At 42.9% G+C, this 22,684-nt stretch overlaps 1 protein-coding gene across 5 annotated transcripts in view; it reads left to right on the top strand.

Annotated features, from left to right (window-relative positions):
* Window positions 1-22,684, top strand: part of TTLL5 (tubulin tyrosine ligase like 5) — a 135,827-nt gene that overhangs the window by 11,018 nt on the left and 102,125 nt on the right. For all 5 annotated transcript variants that reach the window (XR_011337553.1, XM_069858581.1, XM_069858578.1 and 2 more), the window contains exons 9-12: window positions 11,462-11,563; window positions 12,259-12,350; window positions 14,400-14,507; window positions 22,318-22,399. Coding sequence is in view for 4 of the 5 variants with exons in the window: in XM_069858581.1 (XP_069714682.1) it covers window positions 11,462-11,563; window positions 12,259-12,350; window positions 14,400-14,507; window positions 22,318-22,399 (384 nt within the window). In the remaining variant the exon portion in view is untranslated. The remainder of the gene's footprint in view (window positions 1-11,461; window positions 11,564-12,258; window positions 12,351-14,399; window positions 14,508-22,317; window positions 22,400-22,684) is intronic.

Below are 22,684 nucleotides of genomic sequence, written 5' to 3' on the forward strand. Positions count from 1 at the left end.
TCACCACAAGAAGGATGTTGAGGCTCTGGAGAGAGTCCAGAGAAGAGCAACAAAGCTGGTGAGGGGGCTGGAGAACAGGCCTTATGAGGAACGGCTGAGAGAGCTGGGGTTGTTTAACCTGGAGAAGAGGAGGCTGAGGGGAGACCTCATTGCTCTCTGTAACTACCTGAAAAGAGGTTGTGGAGAGGAGGTTGATGGCCTCTTCTCCCAAGTGACAGAGGACAGGACAAGGGGGAATGGCCTCAAGCTCCGCCAGGGGAGATTTAGGCTGGACATTAGGAAAAAATTCTTCACAGCAAGGGTCATTGGGCACTGGAACAGGCTGCCCAGGGAGGTGGTTGAGTCCCCTTCCCTGGAGGTGTTTAAGGCACGGGTGGACGAGGTGCTGAGGGACGTGGTTTAGTGTTTGATAGGAATGGTTGGACTCGATGATGCGGTGGGTCTCTTCCAACCTGTTATTCTATGATTCTTTAAGCAGTGCTGAATCTGTCTTATAAGCAAACGTGACATAACCAGAAGGGTTCAAATCTGCATGACTCTGACATAGACAGATACTGAATCCAACTTACCTTTATCCAAAGCAGGTACTGAATCCAAAAGAATATATTAATAATGATACCACAAGAAATATCCTCCTTTAAATGAACAGATCCCCTTCAGGTGTGTTGCAATGTGCCTCTACCTGTAAAGATAATGTGAACAGATTGTTTCCCTAAAGGGCGGCATAGCAGGCCTCTAGAACGGGATATGCACCATCAGTGATGTCTGAAAGGCAGTTTTACTGTTCTTCTTGTAACAAAGGAATTTACTTCTGAAAAAAAAAAATCATCTGTGTAAGAGACAAGTGTTCCATTCTGTTTAGGGGCAATGCCATGTAACATGTTTTGCTTGGTAGGGAAGCGTATATGGGAATGTGTATGCTTTTTTTTTTCTGTTTTGTTTTAACAATTCTATTTGTATTGAGTATTCCCCTATCAGTCTAGGGAAGGAAACGAGGAAAGAAACAAGTATATTGTTTTGACTGAAATGCACTGGTCAGACAGTTCGAGTGAGTCCCTTAAGATAGAATCATCAAATTATTTAGGTGGGAAGGGAAATCTGAAGGTCTTTAGTCCAATCTCCTTGGCAAGACAAGACCTTCTTCAATGTTTGGGAAAAAACTCTATTGCCTTTATACCATGAAGTTTTGAATATCTTCCAAGAATGGAGATTCCAGTGTCTCTCCTAGTAGCCTGTTTCAATGTTTGGCCATTTCCACTGTGAAAATGTGTATGGTTTATATCTGATCAGAATTTTCCTTGTGGCAGTTTGATTGTTGCCTCTTGTCCTGCTATGCACCTTTGAGAAAAGTCTAGCTCTGTCTTTGTAGCTGTGCATTAAAGAGTTGAACAGGGCCGTTTAGATCTATTCTTAGCTAAACAATCCTTTTCTCCTCAGCTTCTCCTTGCACCTAATGTTTTTCAGCCTATTTTAAGAGCTCCCTGCCAGATTTACACCACTTAATCAATACTTCTACTTGTACTGGGGGCTCGTAATTGGACGTGACATTCCAGATGTATGTCCAGTGCTTGGTAAGCACACAGAAGTATGAGGTACTAATCGCTTCCCTCAACCTACTGGCTACACTCTTGTTGATACAGCCCAGCATGTAGTTAGCTTTCATGGTGCAAAGGCAAATTACTAATTTGTGTTCAGCTTGTACACCAGGACTCCTTGTCAGTTCTGCAGAGCTGCTTTCTATCTCCCCAGCCTGTACTGGGTAGAAGAGGGTTATTCCTCCCAGGTGCAAGACTTCTGCATTTGATAAAGTTTGTGAGTGTACTGTTAGCCCATTCCCCCAGCTTCACAGGGGCCATTTGAGTGCTCAGCTCTTGAGCCGTGCTGTCCACTGCTCTCCCTTTGTCCCCAGAACCACTTACATCATCCTAGAAGGCAATCAGGAAGCATTAGACACGCTTTGTTCTTGGAAAATTTGTGCTTGCTATTGCAAATAATTATTTTGTCCTTCATATGCCTGGAAATACCTTCCTGAAAGATAACAGTCCAGGAACTACTACTGATAGCAAGACTGTCGGTCACCTGGGCTGTTCTAGGTAATGAGTATCTTGAAACAATGATCTGATTTCTTTGAGTTTGTGAGCTACTGTTCCTACTTGATAACCTGTATACTTGCTGGCTGAATTTCTTTGTTCTTTTGACATTCAGAATATTCACCTGCAGAGCTTGAAACAGTAGTCAACCCTGAGCAAATAAGTTAACTGCCTATCCAGGCATTCACATGATAGGTATAAATTTATTACAACCAATGTCTTTAGTTACTTTTAAACTTCCCCATCTCCTGTGGCTGTAGAGTTGGTACGTTTATGCAGAAATTGCTAGCAAGCTCCTTGAAGGACAACAGTCAAGCGTGAGCAGAGGTTGACAGAAATTTAGGTGGGCTATTCTGTATGGCCTCCAGATGGCACTAGTGGTCTTTAGCTTTAGCGATTTGGCTTTTTCCCATACCCTGGGTTTGCAGTCAGTTGGTGAGAGGTAAGGAGCCTGGAGCTACTGGATTCTGGCTTCCTACTTAGCTTTTTTGACTTCCATTTAACTTAGTGCAAGTTAAGTGCTGGGAGAGACCCTCTTATTGCCTCACACAATGTAATGTTTTGGTTTAAAACTGGGACAAAACTTTAACTGTGTGGGGAGGGGGGACTGCTTTAACCTTAGTGAGTGGAAGCTGTTTATTATTTACTTAAACACCACTCCCTCCACTTGAGTGGAAGCAAATTGTAGCAGAGAACTGGGAGGTAGGAGCAGGGCCTGGAATCAAAGACGGTATTGAAGCAGAACAAAGGAATCTGTTTTCAGGACCTCTGCTAGTGCTCGTGGTGAGCTATGGTGACTTGCAAGTTTTGAGTTTGCTTTCCGAAGTGTAATCAGGGTGACCTTTTCTAGGTTCTCTTATTTTTTATTTTTTGTTTCCTTAGTCTGCCTCAACAGTAGTGTTCCCCTGTAGTGTTATGCTTTGCATATTCCAAGTAGAAGGAACATGACCATTTCAGTAACACTGGTGACCTTAGGAGTGCTGTCAGGAAACCATAAGATGTAATTATCTTTAAAAGGAACAAATGATATAATACACCTTTGTGGTGGTTGACTAGATACTTCCTTAGGCCTGGTTGCTCTTGGCACAGCTAGACTTGTCATGACATGATCTAGAGTGGAATGTGGGACTTCAGTGCCGAAGAGAAGAAAGGTATTGTGGATCTAGGATGTGTAACTTGTGTTCCACTTTCCATGTGGAAGAATAAAGAAAAAGTTGCCTTTGAAGGAGGTGAGAGGTATGTACCCAGAAGTGCGTAACAAAGTCTTCAGCTATTGTTGTTTGATTTGTGCTGCGCTTAAGGCATAAAGCAGCACTGCGTGACTTAAGGTTCTTGTCTGTTGGATTGAAAAATGTGGTGTTGAACGCTTTTCTAGCACATATTAAAAAAAATAAGTAGACAAAAGCACGCTTCCATAAATCTGTTAAATTGGCAGATATTTAGTAACTTGGTGCTGGAAAACCCCCAATTATTATTTGGATTAGCCATCTGTGATTCACGGCCTGGAGAACTGTAGCTGGGAGCTTTGCATCAACGGTATAAGTTTGGAGAATGAGATGGTCTTGGCAAGCTTGGTCCAGGTTTGCTAGGTGGTGTAACTCAGTCATATGATCTTATGTTAAAAATCTAGGTAGGTTTATTTGTCTGAGAATTCCAAAGTAGGTGATAGAATATATTTATTGACACACCTCTTTATGCCTCGTATTCATACTAGGATATTTGTTAATAAACTACAGTCTTAATTATGAACTTTGACATGCTCTTGGAGGTGACTCGCCAACCCCAGTTATGTGGAAGTTCCAAGGCTGCTCTGAGCCAGCTCTTGACTTGGTGGATTATGCTGGTTTTTGGAGCAGCATCCATGCGAGGAGAGAATAACAAGCCTAGCTTGTGTTTGAAGTATGGCTGTAGGGGACACGGGGCCAGGAATAGCTTGTGCTGTTTGTGAGCATTCCATAATTTGCCAGCCAGGGAAGCTTCCCTCTCCCTCTCCCTCTCCCTCTCCCTCTCCCTCTCCCTCTCCCTCTCCCTCTCCCTCTCCCTCTCCCTCTCCCTCTCCCTCTCCCTCTCCCTCTCCCTCTCCCTCTCCCTCTCCCTCTCCCTCTCCCTCTCCCTCTCCCTCTCCCTCTCCCTCTCCCTCTCCCTCTCCCTCTCCCTCTCCCCTGTCTGACTTTCCCTCCTCTGTCCCTCCGTGTGGGACAGAAGTAAACTTGATGGACCTGTCTTGCTTGATGCCTGCCAACAAAAACGGGGATTTAACATGGGATGTAGGGAATTTATAGTGGAGTGGTGCCTTGTTTTGGGGAGACCTCTCTATAGCCTACTTTTTTTTGCCTGAACTACCAGGTTTAAGCAGCCTTATTTCTGAGTCTGAATGGCTGGAAGGGTCCTAGCCCAGCAGGAACTTCTTAGTCAGATTTACCCTGAATTCATAAAATAGATTTGTTTGTTTGTTTTCTAAAAAAGACAAAGCTGAGCTGAAAACCAAATGCTCTTGCAAAGGGCCCAAGAGCAGCAGCTGGGAGAGACTTCCCAGAGGGACAGGAGAGTTCCTGTAATGGTGGGGTCAACAGCTGACCTTCATAGGGACTGCCACCAGCTGCCACCTTGCCTCCTGAGCTCACCACTCAGCCTCATAGCACCCCTTCCTTCAGTAGCCTGGCTTCCTAATTAGCACTGGCTCCACTGGGATATTTACCTTTTCTGTGCTGAATTCCTGTGGTTTCCAAAGAATTCAGGTGCTCGCTTGGAGCCAAGGAATTCACATTACCTCACAGGCTGTGCTGAGGCCAGAGCCTGCCGCAGCAGCCCTTTCCCCCTAGCAGTAACCTCTGCCTGTCAGACCTCTGCTTCTTAAGGAGCATAACTCGCTTCTGTGTGGACAGCTGGGAGCAGACTACAATGACTTTGGCAGACATTGCCTCACACAGAAGCTGTGGAACAGTGTTTTTTCACTAGATGTCCACACTGGACTTTGATGCACTATCCACTGATTCAAGTCAGGAAGCTTTCTGCTGCTTCCTTGCTTTTTAAAGTTAGGTGAGCAGTGTTTGAATCACTGGGGGGAAAGACATGTCTGTCTATATATGTCTTTTAATGGACTGTACTGCCTATTCAGACACCTGTTAATTGATTTTAGACTGTGTTTTTTAGCTTGATTTTTTCTTCTGTAAAATGGAGTAGTTTGGCCTCAGGCTGCTGTTGTTTGAGAACTGCAAGGAAGCCTACTATATATGTATTTAAATATGTAATATAAATACTTTTAATATTTTTTGCTGTATATATTTCAGTCATGGCGTAGTGATGCTTTTTGTTAAATCAGGTTCCCATGGCTGGCAGCCAGGCACTTGTCTATTGTATAGGCTGATTTTATTTTGAACATCCTACTCTTGATGAGCTTCATCAAAACTACTCTTTTGGCTGAAAGAGTTGTTTAAAAAAAGCAGTGGAAAAATGGCTCCTTGAGCAATATTTGTATATCTTGCAGAGTCGTCGTAATAATATTGACACGGCAAATCAGTGTTCTCAAGTAAAAAGTGTCTTGCTAGCTTCAACAACTTGTCTTCTTGATGGCATGTTTTAGGATATCCTGAGGGAAAGGTAGCTAAATAATACCTGGCGAATTCTTTTTTGATCTCTTCTATAGGCCCCTCCTCATCTTTCGTGTTCCTCAAATTCCTTTCCCCTCAACTGGACTTCGAGTCTTTGGGTAGCAGAGGGTGGTCTGCACAGGCATAGTGTGTCTCTCGGTCTAAATGACCCTACTGTTGTGCTTGGTAGAGTCAGGGTACTGAAGAATCGGAGAGGCTGAGTGACTTGGTGACAGTTTGCCCAATGAGAAACTGGAGAATGTGAGAAACAGAATGGAAGTTCACGGAGTCATGGAGTGGCTGAGGTGGGAAGGGACCTCTGGAGGTCTCTAGTCCAACTCTTTCTGCTCAAGCAGGCTACTTGGAATCAGTTGCCCAGGACCATGCCTGGATGGCTTTTGAATATCTCTAAGGAAGAAGACTCCACAGTCACTCAGGGCAACCTCTGCGAGTGCTCGGTCACCCTCGTGGTGTTTCCTCATGCTCCATAGGTTCAAAATCCTATTAATGGTAGTCCATAGGTTGAAAACTTGAAAATTTGTTATGAGAAGTTGAAAAAGGAAAATAGGCCTTTCTCCTGTCCCTGAAGACATGTGGTATAAATGGTCCTGGATCTTATCCTTTAATGGAACTGTTTGAATAATTTCATCCAGTTTTGGTTAGAGAAACTCTGCTGTCATGTAGATGTCACCAATGCTCCATTTTATGTTTAGTAGTTCCCTTAAAAGCTTTGGCTCCTATTCATGCTCAGTTGCAAACTGACATATCAGGTGGATGCTGTGGAAAATAATTCAAGTCAGAGACAGAAGGATTGTGATGGTCTCTGGACTTCCGTTTTCTGTCCTGTACCACGAGAGAACTGGGTCCTAGATGGCATTTTCAAGTCCAGACCTTGTTAATGTTAAAAATTGAAATATCTGTCTCTTCTACCAGTTCTAATCCATTGAACAATTCCCTTAGAGCATCTTATTTTTTTTCATCCTGATTTTAACAGCAGTTCATGGGAACCATAAGGAGAATTGAATGGTGTAAACACTTTCTATGGGGCCTTAGTTCTCTAAACAGGGTCAGCGAATAGACTAGCAGGGAAGCCAAAGTATAATGTCTGGAGAGGAGAGCAAACAGGTACTGAAAAAATTACTCTAAGCATAAAATGTGAGTAGCATGCTTATACCAACACGACACTGTTGTGTTTTTTTTTCCAGGACATTTAGGCAGGAACTCTGTGCAGTCATAGAAAAGGCTATTGTAATGTGTGCTTTTCTCTCAGACAAGTGCTACAGAAAAAAGGATTAACTATTCTTCCCTTCTTCCTACTCCAGAGTCATTTCTCTTTTCCTCCTCCTTTCCCAGGGCCTGGCTAGATGTCACAAATAAGCATTCCAGATCTTCCAAGTTGCATGGAAAACCGTGTAACATCTAATGTAAATATTTAATGATCCAGTTTATTTATTTCCAAAGTGACTTGCATATGACAAATTTTACCTTGTGCTAAATTAATTTCCTGAAGTAATGCTGGGGATGAAGCGGATGGTGGTGTACATCTCAACCTCAGTCCCACTTAAATTTGTGACATTAAAAGGGTAGGTTGTTTAGATTAAGGCAGCGTAAGGGTGTAGGTTAGGAGCCAATTGAAGTTTGGCATGATGTGGTGGATTTGGGGATTTCTAGAGACAAGTGTGGGCTCTGTGACATGTTTTGTGGATTGATTGGCCAACAGGGAAGAGTGCTGCACATCACTTGTGGAGTCAGTAGCCTGTTGAAGGAGGAGCTTAAGCTTCCTTATTGGGTTAACAGTGAACTATTACAAGATGGGGAGGGAGGGTAGTTATCTGTCAATACCTGAGCACAAGTGTAAGTTTAACAGGGAAATTCTGAAGCATGTCCAGGAGGGAGGCAGAGAGCTGGGATGCCTCTAGGTAATGCACTGTTAGTAAGGAAGTTGAGAGTACTTCTGGAGTCTGAAAGAATTAGTAAGGATTTCTACCTTGATTTTCTGTTTCTGCTGCCCAGGCCACCTGGTGCCACTTCTGCCACCCTGCTTCTTGCTTTTGACTGCTCTTTCCCTGTTTCTGATCCCAGAGAAAGCACAGCCAGACAGAAGGCAAACGTGGTGTTGTTGGTGAGCTCTGTAAGAGTGTAGTTGCTGGTAAAGGGAACTGGTTGTTGCCTTCATCCAAGCTGGGATGCACCTGTGACTTGGCTAAGTCAAGCTGAGACACAGACGGGTGTGTCGGAATGACTGAATGTACGCGTGTCACTTCTCTATTCTGAGTTTCAAATTCAGCAATTAAGGGCACCACCTCTGTCCTGTGGAGAAGAGAGAAGCTGCAGTGAAAGGGAGGGAGGCTGTCAGAGCTGTTCACCATATACTTTTGCTGTTGATTCTGCCTGGGAGGCTGTGTTGTTGGTGGCAGTTTGTGTGGAAACTGAAGAATGCATGGTCAATCTCAGTCTAACCTTTCCCATTTTCAGCTACAATTTGGAGCAGAAGGTCTCCCATAGTATTTCTGTTCAGTGGCTTTTGGAATCTAATCTCTTGTCTATAATTTTAGTAGGTGTCCTTTAACTTTCTTATCTCTTTCCTCAGTTTTTAAAAGGACAAGATTTACTAGAAGGGCAGGATCTTTGAGAGGATGGAACTACAGTAAGGCCAGAGAAGCGAGTTAATGAAACTTGTTCAATTTAGACAGTGAATACAAGCAGTACATTACATCAAGACAGGAGAAGGTGCTTCCTGTGTCCTTGCTGCTGTGATATTGTCTCTGTATAATACATATCACAGAGGTGACCCATATTAATGCTGTGATATGGGACCATTCCTCCTGCATCGTCTGCCTATCTCAAAGTCCATTGGCAAGTGAAAGAGTTCAGTCAACATGGGAGAAATCCAACTTTGAAAGCTTGTGTTTAGAACCTGTGTTATGGAGAAAGCAAATCTGAATTGGTTGAGTTGGTAACCTTCTGGTTTTGGTTACAGAACAGACATCCATTCCTTTCTTGGTTACATCTATAATATTTCACGTTGTTAATAGGAAGAACTGTTGGTTTAGATGAGGTAGTCTTAGAAGAATGCACTGAAGTGGCAGGAAACCTTCCTGTCTGACTAATAGTGGGAAAACTTCACCTGTTCCTAGGTTGTTTTTTTTTTTCCACTTGGCAAGTCTTACAGGAAATGCCTTTGTAACGATTCAAAGTGGTATGGATCCTGTTGCTGAAGCATTCAGATCACAAACTTAACTAGCAGGAATACACGGCAATGTTAAGCCTGTTGGGTTGCCTATGGAATTCCATTGCAATGCCTATGGAATAGTCCAGGATTGGATCACGGTGGGGGAAGATAAGGGTTGCTTGAAGCAGAAAAGGAAGGAGATAGTGCTAGTGAGCAGAAGAAAGCGAGTTTTTCATGATAAAATAGTTCCCTTTGGCTGAAGATGCACCTCTGCATGTGGACAGTTCAGCCTCCAGTTTAGGAGTACTCCAGGATTCTTGGCTGATTGCAGACTTCCACATAACAGCATCCATGTGTAATGCTTTGGCTAGGAAACAGTCCTGTCCTAGGTGATGACCTGGTCTGTGCCTTCATTACTCTTTGGCTGAATTATAGCAACATGAGAAACCTGGGCATGAAGACTTTAGCGTTTAGGTCAATAGCTCGTGCAGAATGTTGCAGCGTGTGCTGGTGGTAAATCGTGTTATGTGGAAAAAAAGCCCTCTTCCTGTCCTGACTCTCTATCCTAACTCTCTCCTGTGTTACGTCAGAAAAAGCGTCTCTGCATCTAATAAAAAGATGCCAATTAACTTCCAATATTTGCACAAGTGGCTGTTCAGTCAGATCTGTGAAACGATCCAGCTTGCCTGTGGCTGTGTAATTTGTGGAGCAGACCAAATAGAGTGGCTGGCAGCTGAGCAGGTGATGGGCTTTAAGCTGTGATGCATCCTTAGATTGACAAAAGCTGATCATGCAGCTACACTTTTGGAAAACAACTTTTGAACAAGATGAAGTTTTAAACACTTTAAATTGTCATGACTGTCAAGAGAAGGAGTCCTGCAGTCTTCTTGGCTGCTGTTCTCATTCTCATGTCTACCCTTTCCCTTCCTGGCACTGTTTCTCTCTAGCTGCACAGTGCAAACTGGAGTGGAAGGGTAGCATGGGCAACTGTCCTAGCAGTTGTTGCAAGAAGCTACTTTCAACGAGCCTATATTGTGTCAGCATTCATTCAGCCTCCTCTTGAAGAGGACTGCTTTTGATAAGATTACTGTTTAAATTGCTTCAGTGCGATTTTGTGCTACGTTCCTGTCCTCATTCAGGGTCCGTTCAGGGTCTTGTGGTGTCCATTGTATTGTGTCACCACAAGCATTTCTGTATCCATGCAGTGAAATGATCTGATTTGATAAATAGCTTAGCAAAATGGTTTTGATGGCTTGCTGTACAGGATACACTCTTGTACTGGTACTGTGCAAGTAAAATGAAGCTGGATAGCCCTGGAAAGAGAGTATGGATAACTTAAGTCTGTGTGTCTAGTGGAGAGGGAGGAAAAAAAATGGCATATCAAGTTACAACTTTTTAGCTGGATCAGGTAGCTGATCTACCTTTTGTCCTTTTGTGCCCTTCTTCCTCACATCCTTTTCTCTCTGCCTCCCCCACAACACAAAACCAAACAAAAATAAAATCCCTCAAATACCTTAACAAATCCAAATCATGGTCCACTTCTCAGTTGCATCAATTTTTTGATTAATTTTAATGCAAATGTGTGATGGCAGTATATGGTGAAAGGAGTGGTGATAGGCTACTTGATTAAAAGGCATTATCTGTACTGTAACCAGGAGGTTACAATTGTTTCCATAATAAACTGTTTTAAGTGGTGTTGTTGCCTGTAATAGGGTTCATATGGAGATTAGATAAGTTTCTAGCAGTGTCTTGCTTCTTACTGTGGTCTTCTCTACCATCCCTTTCCTTATACACAGCTTTGAGATAAGGAAGGGCTGTGTAGTCCCTAAGAATGACAGTACCCTGGAGCAGATGCTGCCTTGTTGGACAAATTGATTTGGCCCTGCAGGTTGTACCTGGGTGCCTCTCGAGAAAGATGGTTATCCATTGTAGGCTGCGAAGTTAGTGGTGATACTACTAGAAATCTATTCCTACCCCCAGCTTTTCCTAAAGCATCCTTGCAGTACACAAGAACTGGGCTGTGCTAGTGTGAGGCTTCAGAGCAATTGACTGTGATATGCATATGTAATATGATTGCTCTGAATTTAGAATCATAGAATAACCATGTTTGAAGAGACTCACTGGATCATCGAGTCCAACCATTCCTATCAAACACTAAACCATGCCCCTCAGCGCCTTGTCCACCCGTGCCTTAAACACCTCCAGGGAAGGTGACTCATTTCCCAGGCCCAGTGGATCTTATGTATTCAAGGTTGATCCTGTTGTGAAATTGTGATGCTAACTGTCTAAAACAGAATGCCCGAAGACCACAAGTCAAAGCAGTAAAAAAAAATGTACCTTGTGTGAAGTATACACTGTTATGCTGTGAAAACTTGCAGGAGAACCAATGGAGCTGCCTGCTCTAAGACACTGAAAATGAAACTAAATGCACCTTTATGCGGCCTTTGGGAATAAACTGTTTTTTTGTGAGGAGAGGTTGCATTTGAAGAACTCTCATTGCATGTATTCTCTCTTTAGCTGTTGTCGTTGAGCAGTCTGTGTAGTAGTTCATATTTGGCAAACATGTCACTTGTTCAAGAAATGCTTTGAATCTTTATCCCTCCTCACAGGTTTGCAACAGTGAGGTATGACCAGGCATCCAAGAACATTAAAAACCAGTTCATGCATCTGACCAACTACAGTGTCAACAAGAAGAGTAGAGACTATGTCAGGTATTTGGCTGGGAAATGGAACTCGATCTCTAGAATCATAGAATAGTTTGGGTTGGAAGGGGCCTTAAAGATCGTCCAGTTCCAAGCCCCCTGCCATGGGCAGGGACACCTCCCACCAGACCAGGCTGCTTAAGGCCCCATCCAACCTGGCCTTGAACACTGCAAGGGATGGGGCAGCCACAACTTCCCTGGGCAGCCTGTGCCAGTGCCTCACCACCCACATTGTGAAAGATTTCTTCCTGATGTCTATACTAAATCTTGCCCCCTCCAATTGGAAGCCATTCCCCCTCATCCTATCACTACATGCCTTTGTAAAAAGTTCCTCCTCAGTTTTCTTGTAGCCCCTTTCAGGTACTGGAAGGCTGCTATAAGTTCTCCCTGTAGGCTTCTCTTCTCCAGGCTGAAGAAGCCCAACTCTCTCAGCCTGTCCTTGTAGGGGAGGTGCTCCAGCCCTCTAATCATCTTCATGGCCCTCCTCTGGACCTGTTCCAACAGTTCCATATCCTTCTTATGTTGAGGATTCCAGAAGTGGACGCAGTAATCCAGGTGGGGTCTCACGAGAGCAGAGTAGAGCAGAATCACCTCTCTCGATGTGCTTACCACGCTTAGAGGTTGGGTTAATTTCCCTGAGTTCCTGGTGGAAGTCCATAGAGGTAGGCCAGTGGTGTCAGCTTGCTTCTTTCATTTATTTTTAGCTGTGATGATCCTGAAGTAGAGGATTATGGAAACAAGTGGAGCATGAGCGCAATGCTGAGGTACTTAAAACAAAAGGGGAGAGACACTGCAGGTCAGTACAGATCTTGCTCTTTTATTCCTTTGTTGGCTCTTTATCATCTCACTAATGCAAATCCGAAGAAGTCAGGGAATAACCCCTGTGAGTCCCATTTAGCACCAGAGCAGGGTGGAGGGAAGCGTTGTTCCTTACAGCTTTCTCTCTGGAGCTGTGCATTTATTCTCTATCCCTAGAAATGAGTTCTATCCCCAGAGATGAGTCCTACACTTTCCCTATTTCAAATAATATTCCAAGGCTTTCTCAGGGTGTGTTTCTTAATATTTTACCTACATTTCCCGTTTCTTAAGGTCATTCCCTTCCTTCTAAAAGCTTCCCTCCCTCTACTGCTCCTATGGCCTGTTCAGCCTGATGAGTGACCAACCTCGGGAGAACGGTGCCAGTTTGAATGACTCTTGGATGTGGTGTCATCTTTCCATGGCTCAGGTTTTTGCTGGGTGTTTTCATTTCAGTCTGTGTTTCATATAAAATAGCTCCCTCTTCCACACATTTGCCAGGTTTGCTGGGAGTAAATGCATCTGCAGAGCAGAATCCAGTTATATCCCTTAAGGGAGAAATTATCTGCGATATTGATGCATAAGTAAGATTACTGATAGCAGCTATGCCCATATTGTTGCCAGGGGCCACTTAGATGTTGGAGGAAGGGTTTGAATCTGGCTTTCAGATGGAAGTAGACTTTTTCCCCATCATATGTGTGCATGGCTGTCCAGTTACTTGCACTGTATTTTTTCAGTAGGCTGCATATGCATAGATACTTCAGTTGATACATTTCCATACCACTCCCCAACCTTAAGTATAAAACATGCCCTCTTTAATTAAATAAACTTTGAGCAATGAAAGGAGAGGTTTCTCTAACTATCCATTACAAGGTTTCTTGCACCTTTCTCTGATGCATCTAGTTCTGGTCATATGGAGGCAGATGCTGGATTGAAAGTGCTGACATTATCTGGGCTGGCAAGATTTTTGTGCTCTGGGGTGTTTATGTGCACTTAGAAATTCCCATGCTATGTTGCTTCCACTTGATTGTCCTCTGGCGCAGAAGTTCACATCTGAATTTGCTTGTGTGCCATCATCTGAACAAGAGAAATAGTAATTGTAGGCCTAAATTGAACTCTCTAGTCAAGTGGTTTGTACTAGCTGTCCCTTGGGGCAGGGATTACCCTGTGTCTGTGTGGGTTTGCTGGAGGTCTTGTGTGTTTGCTTGGGCTCCCTTCAAGGGGTAGGGAAGGCTGCCCTATCATCCCTACTAACTTTTCAGACCTGTACTCCAGTGTTTCTTCATTCCCTCCTCTTCTCACTTCTCTTTTGCTTGTCCTTGAAAACAGGAACTAAGTGTGGTGTCCTTCCTATTGCATGACTCATCCCAAGCACAGTGCAGAATCCAGGTCTACAGCTAACGTGCATCTTTTCGTGCCTTTTGCTCCCTCTGTCAGCTCAGGTTCCTGTACCTGAACTCTAGTTTACAGGCTCATACAGGAGCTGGAGAGAGAGCTTCCTTACTGAAACTGCAGATTATCTGTAGATCGGCAGGATTGGGAGCTGTCACCAGTCATAATTTTGGAGTGATTTGTGAATTATGATATGGGAACAGCTGCTTTAGAGGAAGGTGCAACATCACATAACAGTTACCTCATAAAAGTCCACAAAAAAAATTTTATATCTCAGTGGCTGTGGTTTATTCTCTGTAGTTTAAGGGCTTTATCTCACTAACCCACTCGTTTAATCCTTCCTAATGCTCTGAGTGGGTGGTGATCAGACTCCAGCTGACTTGTGCTGATGTGCTTGCCACATGTTTCTGCTTATTTGCACTGTACATATACTCACTTTTATCATGTTCATTTGTGAGTATTTTTGCACAAGGATATTTATGCATGTATCTATATACTTATGCTTGCATGGATTTCTGAACATCATTGCTTTGTCATCCATAGGCTCTCACATGCTTTTATGCACAGTTATCTGTCCATACGCATGTTCTCATGCTTTTTTAGATGTTGTGCACTACTTCACAATCCACTTCTTTCCTTTTTTCTCCCCTCCTTGCAGCACTGATGGCCAGCGTGGAAGACCTGATTATCAAGACTGTACTTTCTGCTGAGCTGGCCATTGCCACAGCTTGTAAAACTTTCCTTTCACATCGTGGCAGCTGCTTTGGTAAGGCATTGGGAGCATCTTTGGTTTGCTTGAGTACTGTTTGAAAGTGATGCTGAAGAGAAACATGTATTCCCTCTTGCAAGGAAGCACAATATTGTTTTGCTTTGTTTTTTTTAACTCAGTATAGACTTCTGTAATGTAGAATTACAGTTGCCCCTGGACCAGTGTCATTCATCAGAACCTTGTGTTATAAAATGGGATAATGAAAAGGGACTGGAAAAGGAAGTGGGGAAGTGCTGGAAAGTTGAAATTCAAGTTACTGCCCTTGAAAAGCATGGCAGTGGATGTTTAAACATGCCTTTAAAGCATTTAGTGTTTTCTATGGAGCCATCTCGCCCAAAGTAGTTCTGAATTATTGTCCTACATGCATCTGAGGGTAGGGAGAAATGTGTAATGCAGTGCCTAAAATGAGTGTTGGTAATGCTTCTGGGCTTGTGCTTGTGTGAGAGTACCACATGGTGGCGTCAAAGCCTGTTTCAAGCAGAAGCTGGATGCAGAACTATGTGCTGGCAGAAGGATTTCAGAACTCGCTGGCAGCAGATGCTGGGATGAGGTCCAGAAAGCAGCGGCTGGTACCACAGTGTGCCTTCTCCTGCTTACCAGTGGCTGCTTCTCAGTCTTCCCTAAAGAGGCCTCCTCCTGCTCTTAGCCGCCCTTTGCTCATGTGGATACATGCATGAAGATGGAGTTTCAGGACAGGGTAGGTGAGACTAGAATTAGTCTCAATCAGTGCTTAAACTGAAGACCAAGCTTGGTTGAGGTATCAGGACTTATTTTAAAACTAGTTGTGACAGGTAAATCTATTTGTGTGGTCTCTGCATTGCACTTGGGTATTGACAGTTCTGCAACTTTCAAAACTCTAACATAAATGCTGTCATCTTTGGATATCTGGGTGATGAGACAGTCAAGAATCAAGGAGGAGCCATTGCTGTTGTGTTGTTTAGTTACCTGCCAAACTAGCTACCTCTTTGCCCTTAGCTTCTCCTGACTGACACCGATGACTTTGAACAAAGTTGGAGAATCTTGGCACGCATGGGGATTTATGGGTTAGTTAGTAGTTTTAGTGAAGTAGCAGTTTATCACCTACTCCAGAAATATCAACAACTGGATTAATTAAAAAAGCACACCAAAAAACTTCAACTGCCTCTTTTTTTGCTTCTCCCTTTTCTTCCCTCTGTTGTGTCTCTAGATTCCTCTGAGCTGTGTGTGTGGAAACTAATGTTCCTCGTGCTTTCTGCTGGGCCTCGCTCTGAGGTTATCCCACTTCCTGCTGCCTCCCCAGGGCTGCACTAACCACCCTCTTAGATGGTCCCCCACAAATAAACTGTTTTGTTCCATTTATTTCAGTGTAAACATAAATTAAGAGCTTCCCAGGAAAGAGAGCTTAAGTAGGAGCCATACTGCTTCCTTAGGGAGCCTGAAGCATTTCCAGAGCTCAGTACTTTCTGCCACCTTCCCCCACAATTAAGTGGTGGTCCTTGTCCCAAGGATTTGAATGGCTCTTGTCATGATGCATGGCCTATTCTTCATCCGCATGTCTTGTTCTGACACTCTTTGGTTCTAACAATTTTAACCCTGTTGTAAAAAAGGCAGTTTTTCTAACTGGAAATATTTCATGGTGGAGTTCATGGCTGTTAATGAGGGAGAAAACTAGGAATCAAGATTTTGAGGCAGCGTGCAGAGGCTCCCAAGAACTTTTTTTTTTTTTTTTTTGTTGTTGTCTATGGACAATGAACCTGCATGTGTGTCCTAAGAAGGACTGACAATTTTCTGAGACTTCAGAAACCTGTAGGTGAGATTGAGATACAGAAGTAGGCCTTGTTTGGAAAGCTTCTAGAAAAATGACTAACTTAATGTGTATTCTACTCTAGTCTTTGTAATGCTGTTCAGAGAACTAGGACTCCAGCCCAACTGCCACCTTCTTGCTAAAAATTAAATCAAAAGTACGTACTTGTCTCCGTTAGGCTGCCCACTAACAGTTTGGTGCTGCTGTGGTCCTTTATTCCTTTCCCAAAATTTTTTTTTTATGTTATATGTTTTTTTCCCCCTAGATTTAAGGGAAGGGACTCTATTTGTGGCTTTTTTCATATTCTAAAATAAGACTCATGAGACAGTCTGTATGGTTCCAACTGCCATGCTTGCCCAGAAAGTGAGAGTGGTAGGTCAGGATGAATCTTTTTCTAGTGTCAAAGCACAGTGCTGCTGACAATTTGTGGAAAGATCATAGTCTCCTTTTGGCCATGTTGTGGGAGCTGTTTACTGCATTGTAGTAATAATCAATTCCCAGAGGACTTGACATGCTCAGTAGTTTTGTTCCTCTGAAGTGCATCACGGAGTACCGCTTGATTTTGTTGCAACCTTGATCGTGCACCTTTACTAACAATGTGTTCTCAAGCTTCTGGTTTGTTCTTAATTATTAGCTAATAATTCCTTATTTAAGATTTAAGCTGCAAGTAAAAATTTTTTTATCCGGTAGCTCCAGAGGAGGGTGTACTGCAGGAGTCCAAACCACTGTGTTGTGTTGAAGCAGGACAGCAGTTGAGTTGTTGGTTATCTTTGGAGCTTTCTTTAAGAGAAACTGGATTTTGCCCTGACTTTGAGTAACATGATATCTCTCTGTGGAAGCAGGAGGTACTACAGAAATGTATATTCCCAAGCCAGTTATGGACTGCGTTGTTCTCCCTTCTGAAGTAAGCACTTTTAGGTAGGCTAGAAAATGCAGTGAGGCCTGCTTTCAGAGTCTTAAAAATAGTAGGGGATGAAATGAAGGCAAGTAAGCGTAGCACTCTAATTTTTTTTTATTATTATTATTTTTAATGCCAGCATCCTGAAAAAGCAATAGATGGGAGTTGCCTGTTTCATTCCCAGCTCTAGTCAACCCAGTGGCAACACTGTTGAGCTATTTTGAAATCACGAAGGCAAGGCAGAGATAGAATCATAGGCATGTTGATCCTATCAAAGCAATGATTTTCTTGTTTCGCTGCTCCTGTGTCCTAAGGCTGAATTGGCCAGGCTCATGCTACTAATCATGTCTACATTAAGATGATATAGAGCAAACTATAAACCATTGCACTACTTGAGTGGTGCTGACCTCGGGCTAAATGGCCAAAGTCTTGATTTGTATCTAATCACCAATTCTCAGCCATCAATATTGCTATTCTTCATCAGCATTTAATTTTTTTAGTGATAGTAGTAGACCTGTTTGTGGGAGCCTTTTGTAGTATTGAACACTGCTGGCCTGCTCCCTAATGATTTTTGTGGGACACTGAAAACTTGAGATTCTTAGGTAGTTTCTGGGCAGACATGCTTGACACGAGTATAGGTGAGTCCCTGCCTAGGACAGCCATACATATATCATACATGTATCCTCTGTCTTTTTCTGCTTTCATAGATGACATGCCATGGAAAAGTATAACAGGTATTCCTTACACTTATCTTTTTTGCAAAGCTTAATGTATTCTATTTTTATATCCTTACTGTAAGTCTTTTGCTTTAAGGCCAATATGTAAAGATGCTGTCTTGAATCTGAAAAACGTTGTCCTTAGAGTGATCTGGCTACCACCGCATTTAGGAGCCCTGCACCTTTCGTGACAGATCTCTTGATGATCCAGTGTGCCAGGGTAGGTTTTGCAATATAACTGTATCTCCAGAATTTAACAAAACTGTCAGCTGAGCCTGAAGAGTAAAACAAGTTCAAGGGATAGGTCTTCTAGTGATAGCTCCTGTAGGAGCAGAGGTCTGTCCCTGCACTGTTTTCCTCACTTGTGACTTTGTAGCTCTAGACGATATCTGAGTGTTGATGAGTTAGCATCTAGAGTTCAGCTGAAAGAGTCAGGATCGCTGTTGCTGCAGAGGCTTTCTGATTTCTTTAGGAAGCTGTTCTCAGCTCTAAAAAAGGGAATTAAGCTGTATTATCTGGATTCTAAGGCAAATCCCCCCACAAGACTACAGCAGCAGTACTTTCCCTAAAGCCTTTGGTGTCCACAGTAGAGGCTTCTGTTCTATTATTTGATATGACATTATGTGGCCTTTTGCTTATCAAACCCTGAACTATTATGCTGGCCTTTTGTAGCATAATGGGAATGATTTGGAACCTGACTGTGATAGCCCTGAAGATGTAGATTTGTTCGTGTCCCCATAGCTGTTAAGATGCGCTCTACCAGATTTGACGCAGGTAATGTACCGTCACTAGATAAAATGAGGGAGTTCATCGATGGATAAAGTAGTGGAGTTTATTTACAAAATACTGTGTAGTCTCTGAAGACTCAAGTTTGGTAATATGTCTGATAAAGCACTATGCCCATCACTGTACTCTTAGAAGTTTATCTCCCTTGCACTGACTGGTTGATGCATTGCATGGAATTGTAGCATGGTTAACTTTTTGAAATTAATCTCTTTAATACATGCTGTCTGTAAGCATCGCCTGCAGGATACCTTTATATAAAGCACAGAAACAGTAGGAAAGAAAAAGCGAAGACTTGGATTTCAGTGCCACAGGTGTGGTTCCTTGCATTAGGAATGTCTGTAAATATGTTCCTTCTTAAAATGAGGCAATTGGGTTGTTTTTTGTTTGGTTTTTTTTTTTGGGGGGGTGTTGCGTTTTTTGGGGGTTTTTTTTGTTTGTTTTTTTTAAAGCTGAAGAATTGCATGCTGTGCAGCTTTTATTTTCAGTGTATATGTGTCCCTTCATAACCTCAGGCTGCCTCAAGTCAGTTGCAGAATACGTACTTTGCAGCAGAGCTGCTGCTTTTTCCCCAGTGAACAAACTGAAAACAAAGACCAGAATTACAGCGACCCTCTAGGAATTGAGCTTATTAATTCTATGCAAAATCATGAAAGCATTGTTTGCACTACCAGGCTATCAATTGTGGCTTAGTTTCTACACTTAGAGAACAGCAAATTCTTTGGGGATTATTTTCTAAAAGAGAGCACCAGTGCAGTCTTCAACAGGATTATAAGCCAAGCTTGGAATCCAGGGTACTTGACCAGAACCAAAAAAGCTTGAGACCATGTCTCTAGACTTTTTCTTAGTCTTAAGTAATGACATTGTCAAAGAAGTCTCTGGCTGAAATGTTGCTTTTAGACTTTGGTCTGAAGTTAGCTCTCCTGGTGGGAGGATGGGAAGCTTGATCAGCAGTGGCTCTGTGGGGGACGGAGGGGAGAGGCAGGCTGTTCCTGCTGAGCCGTGGCAACAGCTGGTACCGCCTGATACACTTCCAACCTCTTTAGTGAACTGCAAGGGTGAAACATCTTACTGTGGATTGTAGTAGCAAGAGGAGGAAAGCAAGGGAAGGCACTGTGGAAATTTTGTTTCTTAGTTTCTTATTCTGCCCTTAATAGCAATACTGGTGCAAGGGGAGTTGTGATAAACCTACCATGGCCACTGCCTGAGGCATGTGTTGCATGTGTTTCTCTTTCAGTCATACTATTTTCTTTACTCCCTCTACAGAGGGAAAGCGCAGTCTTGCTTAAGCTGTTAACTGAAGAGGTTATACTTCTGATTTTGCTATGCTCAAGTGACTATACATCTTTGTGCTGCCTTTGTATTTACATTTACAGGTGATGGTGGAGCTTCACAGTAAAAAGGATACTTCTGTGTTTAATCTAGGTAGTGCTTTTTCCAAAAGTGGAAGGGGGCCAAGGAGATGCTTCTAGGATAGTGGAAACCACAAGTAATTTGTTTTCTATTTGTGCCCTAGTATCCCAGGCAGACTTGAGAATCAGTTTGTGCTAAGCCCTATGTGGGAACCTGTGAGGCTTGATTCTGTTGTCAGAACATGGATATGGCACAGCTCCTGATGCCCTGAGGTAGCACAGACATCAAGGCATCTGTCTAGGAGTGGTAGGTATGACCTAGAATAGATGAAACTTGGGGCATTATGGAAAAGCAGTGGAGTCTTCCTAGGAGACCCTAAGGCATTGCAGATGGCATTAAATTTCCATGTTTTACAATGGAATTGAGTTAACAGGGATACCCTGAAGAGCTTAGTGTCCTAATAAAGGCAGACACAAGGGAAAAGAGTGTAAAGCATCAGCAGCGTCGTCAGGGCTAGTAAGGTCAAGAAACTTCCCATATGTATTTGTAAAAGTCGATGGATTAGGCTAGTAACTGGGTGGGAAAGAGGGAGGTTTAAAAAGCAAGTGGTTTGGAAGGGAGAAAAGTGTGGGAGAGGAGGACGAAGTCAGAGGAGCCAAAATACTAGCAAAGGTCCTTCGAGGGGCAGAGGGAGGGAATGGCCAGCAGCAAAAGAAGCGGCGGCTAGTCAAAAAATTCTCTGCTTCCTGACCGGGGCTAGGAGGTTGCAGACCTGCAGCTGCCACAGGCCCACTCATTGCTTCTCTGTCTCCGGGCATGAGCTGCCTGTCCAGTGGAGTTTGCTATGCTGTTGAGGGTCACAGTAACCAAACCTGAAATTGTATTTTGAAATAATGTATTAAAACAATCAGTAGTTTCTCCTGGTCAAAATGCTTTGCTAGTGTTTACACTTACAATCGCCCCTCCTCCTTTCCCCTCTACTGTAGCTTTTTGGGTCTGGGGAACAAGAAAGCCAAATGTAGATTCAGCCTCATTTCTTTGGAGTGAACCAACTCCTTAACTCTCTGCTATTTTGCTTCCCACTCAATGTCTGGCTACACAGTCTAGAAAAGTGAGCAGGCAATATTCACTCTACTGCCATTTCCTCCCCTTCCAAGTTCCCCCTGCAGCTCATTAATTTCCCGTTATTGGCTACATGAGCTCTCACACAGCTGTCTGCATAGGAAGATCTTGTCAAGCAGTCCAGTTCCCCACAGCCAGCGTCAATGTCAGGCAGGCGACAAAAGGCTAAAGCCAGAACTCAAGGAGGGTAGCATGGCAAAGAAATTCTCCTACTTTCACTCCAGGCACTAGGGAACTGCTTAATTCCATGGAAAACCTCCTCTACCAATACAGTGTTCTGCAATGTTTTGAAAACTGTGCATAAGTTACCCTGCCCTGATGATCATTAACTGCATTTCTTAATACGGGAAGAGGAACTTGCATTAACGCCAACTTCTTATTTACACTGGTCTTTGTGTAGCATCCTTCTAGCAATTCTTTCCAAACTGGAGAGAACATGTATAGAGTGAACTAGTAACATCAGACTCGGAATGGGAAGCTGGCTTCAATCTGACCTGTGTAGAACAGAATACATCTAGCAGATGTAATATGTTATGAATGTTTAGAAAGTAAGGGAAGAATATTTCTAAAGTGGTTTGCTGCAAAGTGGCAAGCTGTCAATAAGATAAAGGGTTACAAGGGGTTGTCCATGTAGATGGAGCTGCCAGGGAGAAGACTCTTGTACTCCCACAAGAATATTGCAGAAAAACATAGAGGATTAACTGAAAAGAAGCTGATGCTTGAAAGAAGCAAATTTTTCTGACTGGAAAAAATGAATATAGGAATTAAAAAGCAGAAAGGAGAATGGTGTTCTGTTTGTTTCCAGGATTCAGTGGAAGAAGTAGATTGGACCTACTGTGCTTATCAGTTCTATGTGAAAACAAGTAGTAGAGGACTGCATGAACTACAGTTTGTGCACAGCAGAGTTTATTTTTCTAGATGATATTTTTCTAAGACTCAATTTCTGCTTCTGTCTTTCCCCTACAAAGAGAATATATTTAATCTTGATTGTAAGGAAGTTAAATTTCCCACTTGTGGAATGTTACTATTTATTCAGCCCTGGATTTAACATGAATTATATAGCTAGAAATGACCTGATAGACTAATGTTGGACATTACCTGGATGTTTAAAGGTGCAGTAAGGTAAACGTGCAGTGTCTGCTGTGTTTTCAGAGCTTTATGGTTTTGATGTCCTTATTGATGACACTCTTAAGCCCTGGCTGTTGGAAGTGAACCTATCCCCATCATTGGCCTGGTAAGTGATTCCCAATTTAATGAGGCTGGAATCGTTGCTAGAGATGGTTGTCCTTGAAACTTGTGGTCCTAGGAGGGCATGATTTCGCCATGCCTGCTGAGTATTTGTTCCAGTGCTAACTGACAGAGAGGATAGTCCTTTGCTTTTCTCTTTGCATAAACAAACTTATTGCAGCAATAAGTTTTGAAAGAACTTTCCCAGTTGGGAATCCATTTTCTTTTTAATTATTTTTCCTCCACAGTCCGTCATTATTATTAACACTTCATAATCTCCCATCAGAGACAA

This window comes from Phaenicophaeus curvirostris, chromosome 5 (genome assembly GCF_032191515.1).
Source record: "Phaenicophaeus curvirostris isolate KB17595 chromosome 5, BPBGC_Pcur_1.0, whole genome shotgun sequence".
Lineage (NCBI taxonomy): Eukaryota > Metazoa > Chordata > Aves > Cuculiformes > Cuculidae > Phaenicophaeus > Phaenicophaeus curvirostris.